Here is a 14,402-nt window from a genome sequence, read left to right as displayed (position 1 = left end):
GCTTTGGGTCCCTGTTATGGCCTCTGTCCTTCATGCCCTGGGAGATTTTCACAAATGTTGTGGCATTTCGAAAACTGGAACGTAGTTCTGATAGCACGGATTCGTCTCCCCATACAGCGATCAGATCCTGTACCTCCTGTTCGGTCCATGCTGGAGCTCTTTTGCGATTCTGGGACTCCATCATGGTCACCTCAGCTGATAAGCTCTGCATGGTCACCTCTGCTGATGAGCTCTCCATGGTCACCTGCAGCTTGTCACACTGGCCAAACAGGAAATTGAAATTCAAAAGTTCGCGGGCCTTTTCCTGTCTACCTGGTCAGTGTATCTGAGTTGAGAGTGCTGTCCAGATTGGTCACAATGGAGCACTCTGGGATAGCTCTCGGAGGCCAATACCATCTAATTGCATCCACAGTACCCCAAATTCGACCCAGCAAAACCGATTTCAGTGCTAATCCCCTAGTTGGGGGTGGAGTAAGGAAATCAATTTTAAGAGCCCTTTAAGTCGAAAAAAGGGCTTCATCATGTGGATGGATGCAGGATTATATCGATTTAACGCTGTTAAATTCGACCTCAACACCTAGTGTAAACCAGGGCCTAGGGAGAACTTTAACCTACCCCATTCCAAAGCTGTGGATAAGGATCCAGTCCCTCCAAATCCCCTTCTCTGCCTCCTAAATCAAGAAGAACTGGTAAATAATCCATAGCTGAATGTAATCTCTTAGACACTTGCACAGACATATAATCATGGTCCTTACAACCATTTTTTATTCCTATTTCTCTCCTCCTGTTATATCTATCTATGCTGCCATTATCCCTGCAGTTTTCCCATACAATATCTCCAATAATCCATCAGTTCCAAGGCATTTCCACTGAAAAATTCATAGATTCCTAGATTCCAAGGCCAGAAGGGACCATTGTGATCATCTGGTCTGACCTCATATGTAGCACAGCCATAGAACTTTCCCAAAATAATTCCTGGAGCAGATCTGTTTGAAAAACATCCAATAAGGATTAAAAATTGTCAGTGATGGAGAATCCTCCAGGACCCTTTGTAAATTGTTCCAATGGTTAGTGACTCTCACCATTAAGAATTTACACCTTATTTCCAGTCTGAATTTGTCTAGCTTCAACTTCCAGTTACTGGATCATGTTATACCTTTCTCTGCTAGATTGAAGTGTCCATTATTAAATATTTGTTCCCCATATAGATATGTATAGACTGTAACCAAGTTAGACCTTAACCTAAATAGGTTGAGCTCCTTGGATCTTTCACTATAAGCATATTTTCTCATCATTTTTGTGGCTCTTCTTTGACCCTCTCTAGTTTAACCACATCCTTCTTGTATTGTGGGCACCAGAACTGGACACAGGATTCCAGCAGTGGTTGCACCAGAGCCAAATACAGAGGTAAAATAACCTCTCTACTCCTACTTGAATTTCCTATTTTGCACCCCAGGATTATATTAGCTCTTTAGGCTACAGCTTCACACTGGGAGATCAAGTACAGTTGATTATCAACCATGACCCCCACTTCTTTGTCAGAGTCACTGCTTTCCAGGATAGAGTCCCCCCTCCTGTAAGGATGGCCTACATTCTTTGTTCCAGAATGTATACATTTATTTCTAGCTGTATTAACACACACATTGTTTGCTTGCATCCAGTTTACCATGCAATCTGGATCACTCTGAATCAGTGACCTGTCCTCTTCCTTATTTACCTGTCCCCTAATTTTTGTGTCATCTGCAAACTTTATCAGTGATGATTTTATGATTTCTTCCAAGTAATTAATAAAAATGTTAAATAGTGTAGGGCCAAGAACTGATCCCTGAAGGACTTTACTGGAAACACACCTGCTTGATGATGATTCCCCATCTACAGTTTGAATTTTGATAGGTTTCATTTTGAAACTTATCAGTTAGCCAGTTTTAAATCCATTTAATATATGCCATGTTACTTTTACATTGTTCTAGGTTTTTAAATCAAAATGTCATGCGGTACAAAGTCAAACAGCTTACAGAAGTCTATTACATCAACACTATTACCATTATCAACCAAACTTGTAATCTCATCAGAAAGAGATATTGGGTTAGTCTGACAGGATCTATTTTCCAGTCAAGGTTGATTTACGTTAATTACATTTAAAAAAAACAATGAGAAGTCCTTGTGGCACCTTAAAAACTAAAAAATATATTTGGACATAAGCTTTCATGGGCTAGAACCCACTTCATCAGATGCATGAAGTGAAAAATACAGGAACAGGTATAAATACATGAAAGGATGCAGGTTGCTTTACCAAGTGTGAGGTCAGTCTAATGAGATAAATCAATTAACAGCAGGATACCAAGGGAGGAAAAATAAACTTTTGAAGTGGTAAAAGAGTGGTAAAAAACTATTACAGATAGTTGACAAGAAGGTGTGAGTAACAGTAGGGAGAAATTAATATTGGGGAAATTAAGTTTGGGTTTTGTAATGATCCAACCACTCCCAGTCTTTATTCAGGCCTAATCTGATGGTATCCAGTTTGCAAATTAATTCCAGTTCTGCAGCTTCACGTTGGAGTCTGTTTTTGAAGTTTTTTTGTTGAAGAATTGCCACTTTTAGGTCTGTTATTGAGTGACCAGAGACATTGAAGCGTTCTCCTACTGGTTTTTGAATGTTATGATTCCTGTTGTCAGATTTGTATCCATTTATTCTTTTGTGTAGAGACTGTCCAGTTTGGCCAATGTACATGGCAGAGGGGCATTGCTGGCACATGATGACATATATCACATTGGTAGATGTGCAGGTGAACAAGTCCCGGATGGTGTGGCTGATGTGGTTAGGTCATTAACCTTCTTTAATCCTTTATTAATGTAGTTTATTAATTCTGTACAAGCCATGCTCTTTTCTCATCTAAGTTACTCACCCCTTTCAGTTTGTTCAAAATACTGCTGTTAAAGTCATATGCTTTTGCCTGGTGCTGCAACTATGAACAGCTCATTGTCAAATCCCTTCACTGGCTTCCCCTTACCTGCCACATCAAGTTTAAGCTCTTTGTCTTTTCCTTTAAGGCCCTACACATTTTAGTTCCTGCCTTCTTCTCTTCTCTTGACTCTAGTCTCCTTCACTCCTCCCAAGCACTTACTCATCACTCCTTTATCTCTGCTCCTTTTTCCATGCATCCTCCCTCTCTGGATTGGTTCATCCTCTTCTCCTTCAAGCCTCTCTTATAACTTACTTCTTTGAGGAGGCCCATAATTTCTAGTCTTTTTCTGCAAAAGGACTAACACAACTGATGAAAAAAAACCCTAAAAAAAAACCTTCAAAAAAAAAACCTAAAAAAAAAAATCAAACCAAGAAAACTGGAACTAACAAGATCTTCTAAATGTCACTGTTCAGTCACTGGCTTTTTGTTGTACTCCTCCCATGTTTTGTCTATACATTGCATCTTAGACTTGGTCTACATTATAAAATTTTGCCTGCACAGCTGTGTCAGCTAGGAGTGAGAATAAACCCACACCTCCTAGCCACAAAACTATGCTAGAAAAAAACCCAGTACATATGAATTATATTGACAGACAAGTGCTTTTGTTGACATAGTTAATACTGTTCAAGGAGGTGGAGTAGCTATGTTGGCAGGACTTCTTTGACAGGATATGTTGCTTCTCCACTAGGAGGCTTTGCCAGCATAACTCTACCAGAAAAGGCTCTCTAGTTAGTGTAGATTAGTTCTTAGATTGCAAGCTTCTCGAGGCAGTTTCTTACTACTTGCCTACTATAAAGAGCCTAGCACACTGGTGCTATAATAAATACTATAACCTGCAGACCAAAGAACTCTGATGAGAAGCTGTACTAATATTTCTCCTTTCTACCTGGAGCAAACTCATGTTTGGACTACATCTTGGGCTTGAAGATACTATAAAGTACAGGAGTACTTGTGGCACCTTAGAGATGAACAAATTTATTAGAGCATAAGCTTTCGTGAGCTACAGCTCACTTCATCGGATGCATTTGGTGGAAAAAACAGAGGGGAGATTGATATACACACACAGAGAACAAGAAACAATGGGTTTATCATACTCACTGTAAGGAGAGTGATCACTTAAGATAAGCCATCACCAGCAGCAGGGGGCGGAAAGGAGGAAAACCTTTCATGGTGACAAGCAAGGTAGGCTATTTCCAGCAGTTAACAAGAATATCTGAGGAACTGTGGGGGCTGGGGTGGGGTGGGGGGGAGAGACATAACATGGGGAAATAGTTTTACTTTGTGTAACGACTCATCCATTCCCAGTCTCTATTCAAGCCTAAATTAATTGTATCCAGTTTGCAAATTAATTCCAATTCAGCAGTCTCTCGTTGGACTCTGTTTTTGAAGCTTTTTTGTTGAAGGATAGCCACTCTTAGGTCAGTAATCGAGTGACCAGAGAGATTGAAGTGTTCTCCAACTGGTTTTTGAATGTTATAATTTTTGACGTCTGATTTGTGTCCATTCATTCTTTTACGTAGAGACTGTCCAGTTTGACCAATGTACATGGCAGAGGGGCATTGCTGGCACATGATGGCATATATCACATTGGTAGATGCGCAGGTGAACGAGCCTCTGATAGTGTGGCTGATGTGATTAGGCCCTATGATGGTGTCCCCTGAATAGATATGTGGACAGAGTTGGCAACGGGCTTTGTTGCAAGGATAGGTTCCTGGGTTGGTGGTTCTGTTGTGTGGTGTGTGGTTGCTGGTGAGTATTTGCTTCAGATTGGGGGGCTGTCTGTAAGCAAGGACTGGCCTGTCTCCCAAGATCTGTGAGAGTGATGGGTCGTCCTTCAGGATAGGTTGTAGATCCTTGATGATGCATTGGAGAGGTTTTAGTTGGGGGCTGAAGGTGATGGCTAGTGGCGTTCTGTTATTTTCTTTGTTGGGCCTGTCCTGTAGTAGGTGACTTCTGGGTACTCTTCTGGCTCTGTCAATCTGTTTCTTCACTTCAGCAGGTGGGTATTGTAGTTGTAGGAATGCATGATAGAGATCTTGTAGGTGTTTGTCTGAGGGGTTGGAGCAAATATGGTTATATCGTAGAGCTTGGCTGTAGACAATGGATTGTGTGGTATGATCTGGATGAAAGCTAGAGGCATGTAGGTAGGAATAGCGGTCAGTACGTTTCCGATATAGGGTGGTGTTTATGTGACCATTGCTTATTAGCACCGTAGTGTCCAGGAAGTGGATCTCTTGTGTGGACTGGTCCAGGCTGAGGTTGATGGTGGGATGGAAATTGTTGAAATCATGGTGGAATTCCCAAGGGCTTCTTTTCCATGGGTCCAGATGATGAAGATGTCATCAATGTAGCGCAAGTAGAGTAGGGGCATTAGGAGACGAGAGCTGAGGAAGCGTTGTTCTAAGTCAGCCATAAAAATGTTGGCATACTGTGGGGCCATGCGGGTACCCATCGCAGTGCCGCTGACTTGAAGGTATACATTGTCCCCAAATGTGAAATAGTTATGGGTGAGGACAAAGTCACAAAGTTCAGCCACCAGGTTAGCTGTGACATTATCGGGGATACTGTTCCTGACGGCTTGTAGCCCATCTTTGTGTGGAATGTTGGTGTAGAGGGCTTCTACATCCATAGTGGCTAGGATGGTGTTTTTAGGAAGATCACCAATGGACTGTAGTTTCCTCAGGAAGTCAGTAGTGTCTCGAAGATAGCTGGGAGTGCTGGTAACGTAGGGCCAGAGGAGGGAGTCTATATAGCCAGACAATCCTGCTGTCAGGGTGCCAACGCCTGAGATGATGGGGCATCCAGGATTTCCAGGTTTATGGATCTGGGGTAGCAGATAGAATACCCCAGGTCGGGGTTCTAGGGGTGTGTCTGTGCGGATTTGTTCTTGTGCTTTTTCACGGAGTTTCTTGAGCAAATGCTGTAGTTTCTTTTGGTAACTCTCAGTGGGATCAGAGGGTAATGGCTTGTAGAAAGTGGGGTTGGAGAGCTGCTTGGTAGCCTCTTGTTCATACTCCGACCTATTCATGATGACAACAGCACCTCCTTTGTCAGCCTTTTTGATTATGATGTTAGAGTTGTTTCTGAGGCTGTGGATGGCATTGTGTTCTGCATGGCTGACGTTATGGGGCAAGCGATGCTGCTTTTCCACAATTTCAGCTCGTGCACGTCGGCGGAAGCACTCTATGTAGAAGTCCAGGCTGCTGCTTCGACCTTCAGGAGGAGTCCACCCAGAATCCTTCTTTTTGTAGTGTTGGTAGGAAGGTCTCTGTGGGTTAATATGTTGGTCAGAGGTGTGTTGGAAATATTCCTTGAGTCGGAGATGTCGAAAATAGGATTCCAGGTCACCACAGAACTGTATCATGTTCGTGGGGGTGGAGGGGCAAAAGGAGAGGCCCCGAGATAGGACAGATTCTTCTGCTGGGCTAAGAGTATAGTTGGATAGATTAACAATATTGCTGGGTGGGTTACGGGAACAACTGTTGTGGCCCCTTGTGGCATGTAGTAGTTTAGATAGCTTAGTGTCCTTTTTCTTTTTGTGAATACAGACTAACACGACTGCTACTCTGAAACCTGTCATTATAAAGTACAGATAACTGAGACTGATGCAATCCACCTTTAAAAAATTTTTCATTGATTAAATGGAGATTTTTAAAAAGTGATTCTTCACCTCCTTGCAAAAGAACACGATCCTTTTCTAATTCATGCTAAAAGACATACCCTTTGTGGATAAAATGAAAGTAAACGTTTCTTTGTGTGTTTGATTCTATCATTTTTGTCTCATAGATTTTTGTCATCTGTTTTGCACCCAACAGAAGACTGAATCAATTGGAAGTTTTAGAAATTCTTGTCTTTTGTGGGGAAACCTTTTTTTTGGGGGGTGGGAGGGTGGCTCTTGTTTTGTGTGTGTAATGCCTAAGTATATGAAAATGTAGAACTTGTACATGTTTTTATTCCAAAATCCCAACGCTCTCTTTTGGTGTAAAAAATACAGTCAAGGTATCTGAACTTTACAACTTGGTGTATCTGTCTTCCATTTATAGAAATCTCCCACTGCCACAGTACATTTGTGATGCTGAACTGGTAACTACAGTCCAAAATGGCTAATCTTTAATTACCACACTTGGTACCTAGTTAGATTTGACATAATGCTTTTTGTATTATTAACTGGTCTCTTCACACAAGGCCCTGTTTGTAGCTTCTGTACTCTTTGCTTTGTGATCAAAGTGACTTCTTTTAAATTGATGCACAAATTCTATATACTCTGCTCTTAACTGTTGTCTTGCAATCCACTTGACATTGCATTTAGCTTTATTTTTGTAACTCAGTTGTTACAAGTTAGATAATTGTTATTGGCTCTGTTCCTCCTTCCCCCACAGTACTTTTGTAACATGTTTCTTTTTGATTTCAAGAAAACAAAAAACCTTCAGTGTTACACATTCTCTGTATTTGTTCAAAGTGTGATTGTAGCTTGTCCTTTAGAAATTCATGCAAAATGAGCACCCTTCACTTAGTTTATGTAATCTTTCATTCCACTTCCTCATGCTCCAAAAAAGGTAGCATTGAGACATATTTGAAATAAAAAAATAACTGCAGTACTTTAAGGATATATTTATAGAAGCTAATTTTTGGCATTTGTTGGAAATGAAATGATATTCTATACTTATGTCCTTTCCATGATCACTTTGCTAACCACTTCCAGCTCCTCATATTGTGTTGCAGTGGCCTAATGATATTTAGTTGTGTACTTATTAAGGAATCATGCAGTGCTTGATTATCTTTTCTCATAGTAGCTTGAGCACATACAGCATGCATCGACTCTGTACTGAGAGGGACTTACTTCCATATTTGTCTCTGATTGTACTTAGTGTACTGACTAAAACTTTTCCAGTTTGGTATTGTTATCAGCTTGTCATCATTGATAATATGCTGTTTCACCCACAGTGCAGGGTGACAAAGATCACTCAGTAAGGTGAGAAATGTAGCAAGTTCTCAGAGATATTCTGTTTTGAAGAACAAAAGTATTTATTTGCACAACAAAAAATAAGCCAAAACAATTGAAACATATACTCCAGACTACTCAGCAAACAAAGACAACAGTTCATTATTAGGCCACACACATACACTATAACCCTGTTTTTCATTAAAAGCTTTCAGAGTCAGATGAAAGCCTAAAAAATAAAGCTGTTTGGATAAAGCAGGGAGCATTATGTGGTGCAGATTGTGGCAAGGAATTTAACCAATCTTTGGTTATAACCAGGATTTTCAATTAACCAAAGATCAGATAAATGGGGTAATTTAGTATGTTGTGGTACTTTGAAGCCATGGTTCAGGGTGAAATCTCACACTGCCCTCCTCCCCTGTGTACAGCAAACCAATATTTTGCAGCAGAAGAAGATAATTGAAAAACATTCAGAACCAGATATTTTTATTGAATTCACTATTAAAATGATAAAGTATTGACTGTATTATTCATTTTAATAATTTAGTGCAGTAAAAATCTTTTGGTTTGAAAACTTCACTATTAATTTTGTGCTGAGACAATAACTTAGCAGAACTTAATATTAACAATCATATAACTTGAGTGCCGTGGCTGTCAGGTGGACATGCACGTGTGCATGAGAAGTGGGGAGATAGCAAAGAGTTTATTGGCTGGGAAGGCATTAGGACCACTCCTGGGCAGAGCACCATCGTCAGCAGTGCTCCCTTCTCAATAACACTGAACTGGAAGTAACTGAATTCTTGAATCTCAATTCCAGGCAGAACAAGCAGGTTACCCATCAGCACATGCTCCTGCTTTGCACAGCAGTACATGAGGCTTTTCTGTCAATAAGCAGAGCAGAGAACCCATCTTCTCCTTTCAGAAAGTAAATTCCTTAGTCACAGAATGTCTAGAACTCTGCTGCTCCCATAAATAAAAGAAGCATTAAGTGCTTTTTTTCTGCTTCCCTACTCAAGTCTGATGCTCACCTGGCTCAACCAACTATCTCCTAGCTCTTTTCTCCAGAAAAACTAAGAGTACCATGAAGGTCAGGTATCTGAGGGCCAAAGGGTAGAAATTATCTTCAGCCTTCCCCCAACATTAAATTAAAGAAGAGTCAGCTCTCAGTCCACAGAAGAGAACTAGTTATGAGGTGACCCTCATCAGACAGATGGGTGTCATGTGGGCCTACAGCTCTGTTACAGTGAGATCAAGTAGCTCATCCTATACTTAAGGTTGCCCAACAATTCCCCACTCTAACACTTTATTTTCAGTTGCTCATAATTTTGCCAGGCTTTAAGTTCTAGTACAAACTTAAGTTGGCACGAAGGGGTCATCCAGGTTTGTCTTTTGCCCCTGTGAAAATTTGCCCAAATGAGGTCAAGTTATAAAAAAAACTCAATTCAAACGTGCTTGATAGATTGCTAGAAAATTGTAACACGGACAAAACAAAGTAGTTTTTTCTGTCTTTATTCTCAAAAACAGCGAAACTGTTTTGGCTGAAATTTTCAAAAAAAAAAAAAATTCAGCCTGAGGCACCCAGCATGGAAAATGTCAGCCCAAATGGTCAAAGCTTGGTAATGTTATAAGCCAGTGAAAACAGGGTCTTATAATGGGAAGTGTCAGGCAACCTTAATAATAGATGGTGCTACCTATAACATTGAAAAATATAATGCCATATGGTTTGTTCTGTATTGTTGTGCCTAACAGATTGTAAGCTCCTTGGTGTAGGGACACTGCATACTCTGAATGCAATACAACACTAATTTTATTGTCAGTGCTCAACCATAATTAGCAATAATAATCTTTATTACCAATAGGAGATTATAGTTTTTATTTATGTGTTTAGTACACTGTTTAATCCCATAACTAAATGTATTTTCATGGACTAAACCAAAGCCCCTGTGACTAGGTGTCATCTTTTTGCCTAGAAGTGTCTGTGAGCAGAAGAAAGAGGCTACATTAGGAAAGTCAGCCTGGCTTCCTGGTTAAAGCCCACTCATAGGAGTTCCATGCCAGCTTTGCTATACCCTTTGCCTTTTGACATATTAGTAACCTGTTGGTGTCTCAGTATCCCTAGCTTTAAAATGGGGATAATAATTCCCTCCCCTCCCACTGCCCCAAGTTATTGTGAAAATTAATTAACACATGAAAAGCTTGTTTAGATCCTCAGATAGAAGATGATACAGCATTGTAAAGTACTAGTATAATTGATAGCCTAGCTTTCACATGTGTTTAATTAATTCAGCTGCTCTACAGAGCTGTGTTGATTAGTACTTCTGAGTTTAATAAGAGCTTTTCTAGTAGCTGGGAACAGAAAGCTACAGGTTCACTTATCATTCCTTGCAATCTATATTTTTTTGTTTTACATAAGTTCCTCCAGGTAGGAACTCTGTTTTCCTACATTTTTATACTACAGCTAGCACAACACAGCCTTGATCTTGGAAGCAGTCTTTTGTTGCTATGCAATACACTAACAACATTTTGAAGAACAAATAAAAATGGTTACACTTTGTGATTTTTCAATTTATAGCAGTACCTTTACCCCCAGCAACTTCTTCAGTATTCACAGGGGATTGTGCTGGCGTTCTAGTTCCTTCACAGGTGAAATAATTTAATAACCAGGTGGGTCTGCTGCTTCACGAAGTGGCTTTTGGGTCACTTGGAGAGGTTTTGCTGTTCTTAGGAAATGTTAGTGCTTGGTTGTGTGGTGTATACTGAGAAGGAAAAGAAGTTGGTAAGTTCTAAGTGTTTTTTGGAGTGGTTTATTGCTTTTCTAAACAAATAAATTAACAGGAGTAATAAATGTGTTACCATCTTCTCATGGAAACCTAGTAGAGTCTGTTTCGGTAGGAGGAGAAAACATGTGTATGTATTATCAATAAGGCTTACACCTTGGGAGGGAAGAAAAGTTCCACGTTGCTTCACCCCTAATGTCATAATAAATAAATACATGGAAAATCAAGGGATACATTGCTCCTTTATTCTTATTCCTGCTGACTTTCTGTGTGTATGTGGATGAGGGAGCTGGCTGCACTGAGAATGGAGGCTTGGAGCCTGATCTCTTGTTGAAAAACTGAGGTTATGGGGTTTTGTGGGTAATAATACTTCTCTCCAAGCTATAATTTTGTTTTCCTGACTGCTGGTTATCATTCAGTTAATGGAGCTATCTCTAGGCTTGGTCTACACTGAAAGTTATTACTGGTATAATGTTTACAGTTTGGGATGTGGGGTTCTCTTTTTTTTTTTTTTTTATGATATAGTTATACCAGTAAGAGCCTTAGTGAGGATGTAGTATGTCCTGCTACAAATTTCCTCAGACCAGTATATGCATTCCCCTCCATGCATGGGAATACCCTATAAAGTACTGTTATTACTAGGTCCAGGCTAGTACTTGTACTAAGGAGCTTGTACTGCTTTAGCTATGTCACTTTAGTTAAAGCAATACAGTTAACTTTCTCATGTAGACAAGACCTCGAACTGCTACCACTTCTGCTTAGGAGATAAGCTGATTTGGTTGTACAGCTAACATTAGTTTGCTGTAACTTCTCTTCTCTTGTGCATGAGTGGCATCACTGATCTTCAAACTACCAACCCCTGAGAGCTCATGTACCATTTCCAAAAGGACCTTCAATTGATTAGAGTGACTTTGGTCATTCTACTTTGAAGTTTTATATGTAGTTTCAATTAAAAATAGTCTTTAGTCTGTCATCCTGTCAAATGGGAGGTATATGTGAAGAGGTGTGTCTGCATTTGTCAGTTTCTGACAAATGCAATTTGGAGGTATGTTGTTAAAAATAAATGCTTCATCAGATGTGAAGTGCAGTGAGGAGACTCAGGAAAAGTGGTAAGTTCAAATACAAGTGAAACATTTTAGCCTCTTGGATGTGTCTCTTGCTCACCCATCGCATGTGAGATACAAAGGTGGATATAAAAGATTTGAGATCTATGCTTATAACTTCAATTTGTAATGCTGCATAGTTGTATTACAATAACTTGAAGCTGTAGTAATAGCAATTTAGGGTCAGATCTTGTAGTTCTTAAATCAAACTCACACTGAAGACCACCAAAGTTTTATCAGAGTTAAACACTGCAGGACTTGACAATTTTTCTGCTGTAGTGCAGGGTATTTTTTATTGATGCTTCCAAAACTGAAAAGTTATTTAAGTGCAAAAAGCTATATTAATGTGACACCCCCTTTTTTTTTTAAAGGCAAAGCTTCCTTCAATGCATCAGTTAAAGTCCCATCAAATGTAAATGAAAGAGGGTGGCCTGTACCTTAGAAGGGCAGGGGGCCTGAGGCCAGAAAGCCCTGTTCAATTATCAGACCTAGCTTGGAGGGGTAAGGTCATACTTACAAAGGGCTGAGAGAGTACAGGAGGGAGATGGGCTCCTGCAGCAGGAGGCCTTGATGAAGGGGGATTGTTGGAATGGTGAGTGTCTGTGTTCAGCACCAAGAGGCAAGGGGAAAGCTTCAGGGAAACTGCAGCCCAGGATGGCTGGAGACGCTTTAATTTAGATGTCTTGCCTAAGTTTAAGTCAGAATTAAAAGCTCAGACCAGAAAGAGGCTTGTGTTTAGCAGGAGTCCTTTCTTGGGAGACCAGGAGATCCACCCTGAGTGGAGAAAACTGAGTCAGAAGGTAGCCTGAAGCCAAACTTGGTAGGCAGTGCTGCTACAGTAAAATTCTCCGTTCAGGTTACACCCTATTACATTTTTAGCTCTGCCTGCTGAGACATGCTGTAACACCTGCAGTTGCAGGGGGACACAAGATTGGGGGACAGAGTTTTTTAAAGCAGTAAAAATGTGTTGTGTAGATGCATTAGATTATACCTGTATGTGCTGGGAGCCATGTGGAAAACATTGCTGTCATTGACTGACCTGCGTTTATTACAGCATGTGGCATACCATTCTCTCACATTCCAGCATCTCATGTTCTCTACCTAACAGCACTCTGTTGGAGCAGTGGATCAGCCACAGATGATAAAACTAAAGGATTGTTCTGTTTGGACGGGTGGGGGATAGCAACCTTGGCCTGGGAGGTGGCTTCTATCATCCAGTAACCCAGCCCCCTAATGCCTGGGAGGTTGGCTTCTTATCATCCAGTAACCCAGCCCCCTGGACCCTTGGCCTGGGGAGACCTTCCATCCCAGATGGAAGTGGTGTGGTGTGTGTGGGGAGGGGGGCGGGGTCTGTTCTGTCCTGTCCTGGAACCCTAACCCTAGCTTGCGGATGCCTTGTTCTCAGACCCTAAAGCCTGGCACCCTCACCCTGGCTCGCATGGTGGTAGGGCTACCTCCTGGGACCCTCCCCTGGCTTGTGGTTGGATGGGGGAAGTGGGCCTACTTCCTGGACCCCTAATGCTAGCCTGTATAAGCTTTCCTCTTGGACCCCTCAACTGAGCCTTGGGGTGGGGGTGCCTACATCCCAGATTCTTAGTACTAGTTTGGGAGGCCTACCTCCCAGAATCCTAAACCTAATCTGGGGTGGCCAGTCTTCTAGAACCCTAACCCTGGCTTGGAGGGGCAAACATTCAAGAACAGTAATCCTACACTTGGTGGGACTACCTCCCAGAACCCCAATCCTCATACAGGGGGTCCTACCTCCTAGAGCCATATTCAAACTTTGGGGGGCTTGCCTCCTAGAATACTAACCCTTCCCTGGGAGGCCTTCCTCCCAGAATCCTAACTCAAGCTTTGGGGGGGGACTTCTTCCCAGACCCCTAACCCTAGCTCAAGAGAGAGCCTACCTCTTAGAAACCTAACCCTAGCTTGGGAAAGCCTACCTCACAAAACCCTAACCCTTGACCATGGGGCCTACCTCCTAGAAATATAATCTGACCTCAGGGGAAGCCAAACTACTATCTCAGAACCCTAACCCTCACTCAGGAAGTCCAAACTACTATGACCCTACCCCAATCTGAGGATCTACCTATTAGAAACCTCATCCTGGCTTGGGAGGACATACCTCTAGAACCTTAATTCTAGCCTGGGGAAGCTTACTGCGTAGCATCCTAATCTCAGTACAGGAGAGTCCTACCTCGTAGAACCCTAATCCTCGCCCATGGGATGCCTACCTCGCAGAACTCTAACCCTAGCCCAGAGGGACCAACCTCTCAGAATCCAAACCCTAACCCCAGCCCAGGAGAGGCCTGCCTACTAGAACCCTAACCCTAGTTCCAGGAGGCCTTCCTTCTACAGCCCTAACACAATCTCAGGGAGGCTTTTCTCCTATAACTTTAACCTAGACTGGGGGTACAACCATGTAGAACCCTTACCCTAGTCTGGGGGGGTGGCAACGGCTACCTTCTAGAATCCTAATCCTAGCCTGGCAGGAGCACCCTCCTACAACCTTAACCAAGCTTGGGGAACCAACTCCTAAGAACCCTAAAGCTATTTCAGGAAGGCTTGCCTCCCACAGCCCTAACCCTAGCCTGGGAGGAACTACTACCAGACCC

General features: G+C 41.7%; 1 protein-coding gene across 3 annotated transcripts in view; it reads left to right on the top strand.

Moving 5' to 3' along the window:
- Positions 1–10,513: 10,513 nt before the first annotated feature.
- Positions 10,514–14,402, top strand: part of BNC2 (basonuclin 2) — a 453,328-nt gene continuing 449,439 nt past the window's right edge. For 2 of the 3 annotated variants that reach the window (XM_043515176.1, XM_043515177.1), the window contains exon 1: positions 10,514–10,679. In XM_043515176.1, coding sequence (XP_043371111.1) covers positions 10,636–10,679 — 44 coding nt within the window. In that variant the 5' untranslated portion in view covers positions 10,514–10,635. Of the gene's footprint in view, positions 10,684–14,402 lie in introns of all 3 variants that reach the window. The other variant, XM_038403570.2, reaches the window with a different exon arrangement.

Source organism: Dermochelys coriacea, chromosome 5 (genome assembly GCF_009764565.3).
Source record: "Dermochelys coriacea isolate rDerCor1 chromosome 5, rDerCor1.pri.v4, whole genome shotgun sequence".
NCBI lineage: Eukaryota > Metazoa > Chordata > Testudines > Dermochelyidae > Dermochelys > Dermochelys coriacea.
Note: the sequence above shows the minus strand (reverse complement) of the source record. Positions and strands in the feature narration are given on the sequence as shown.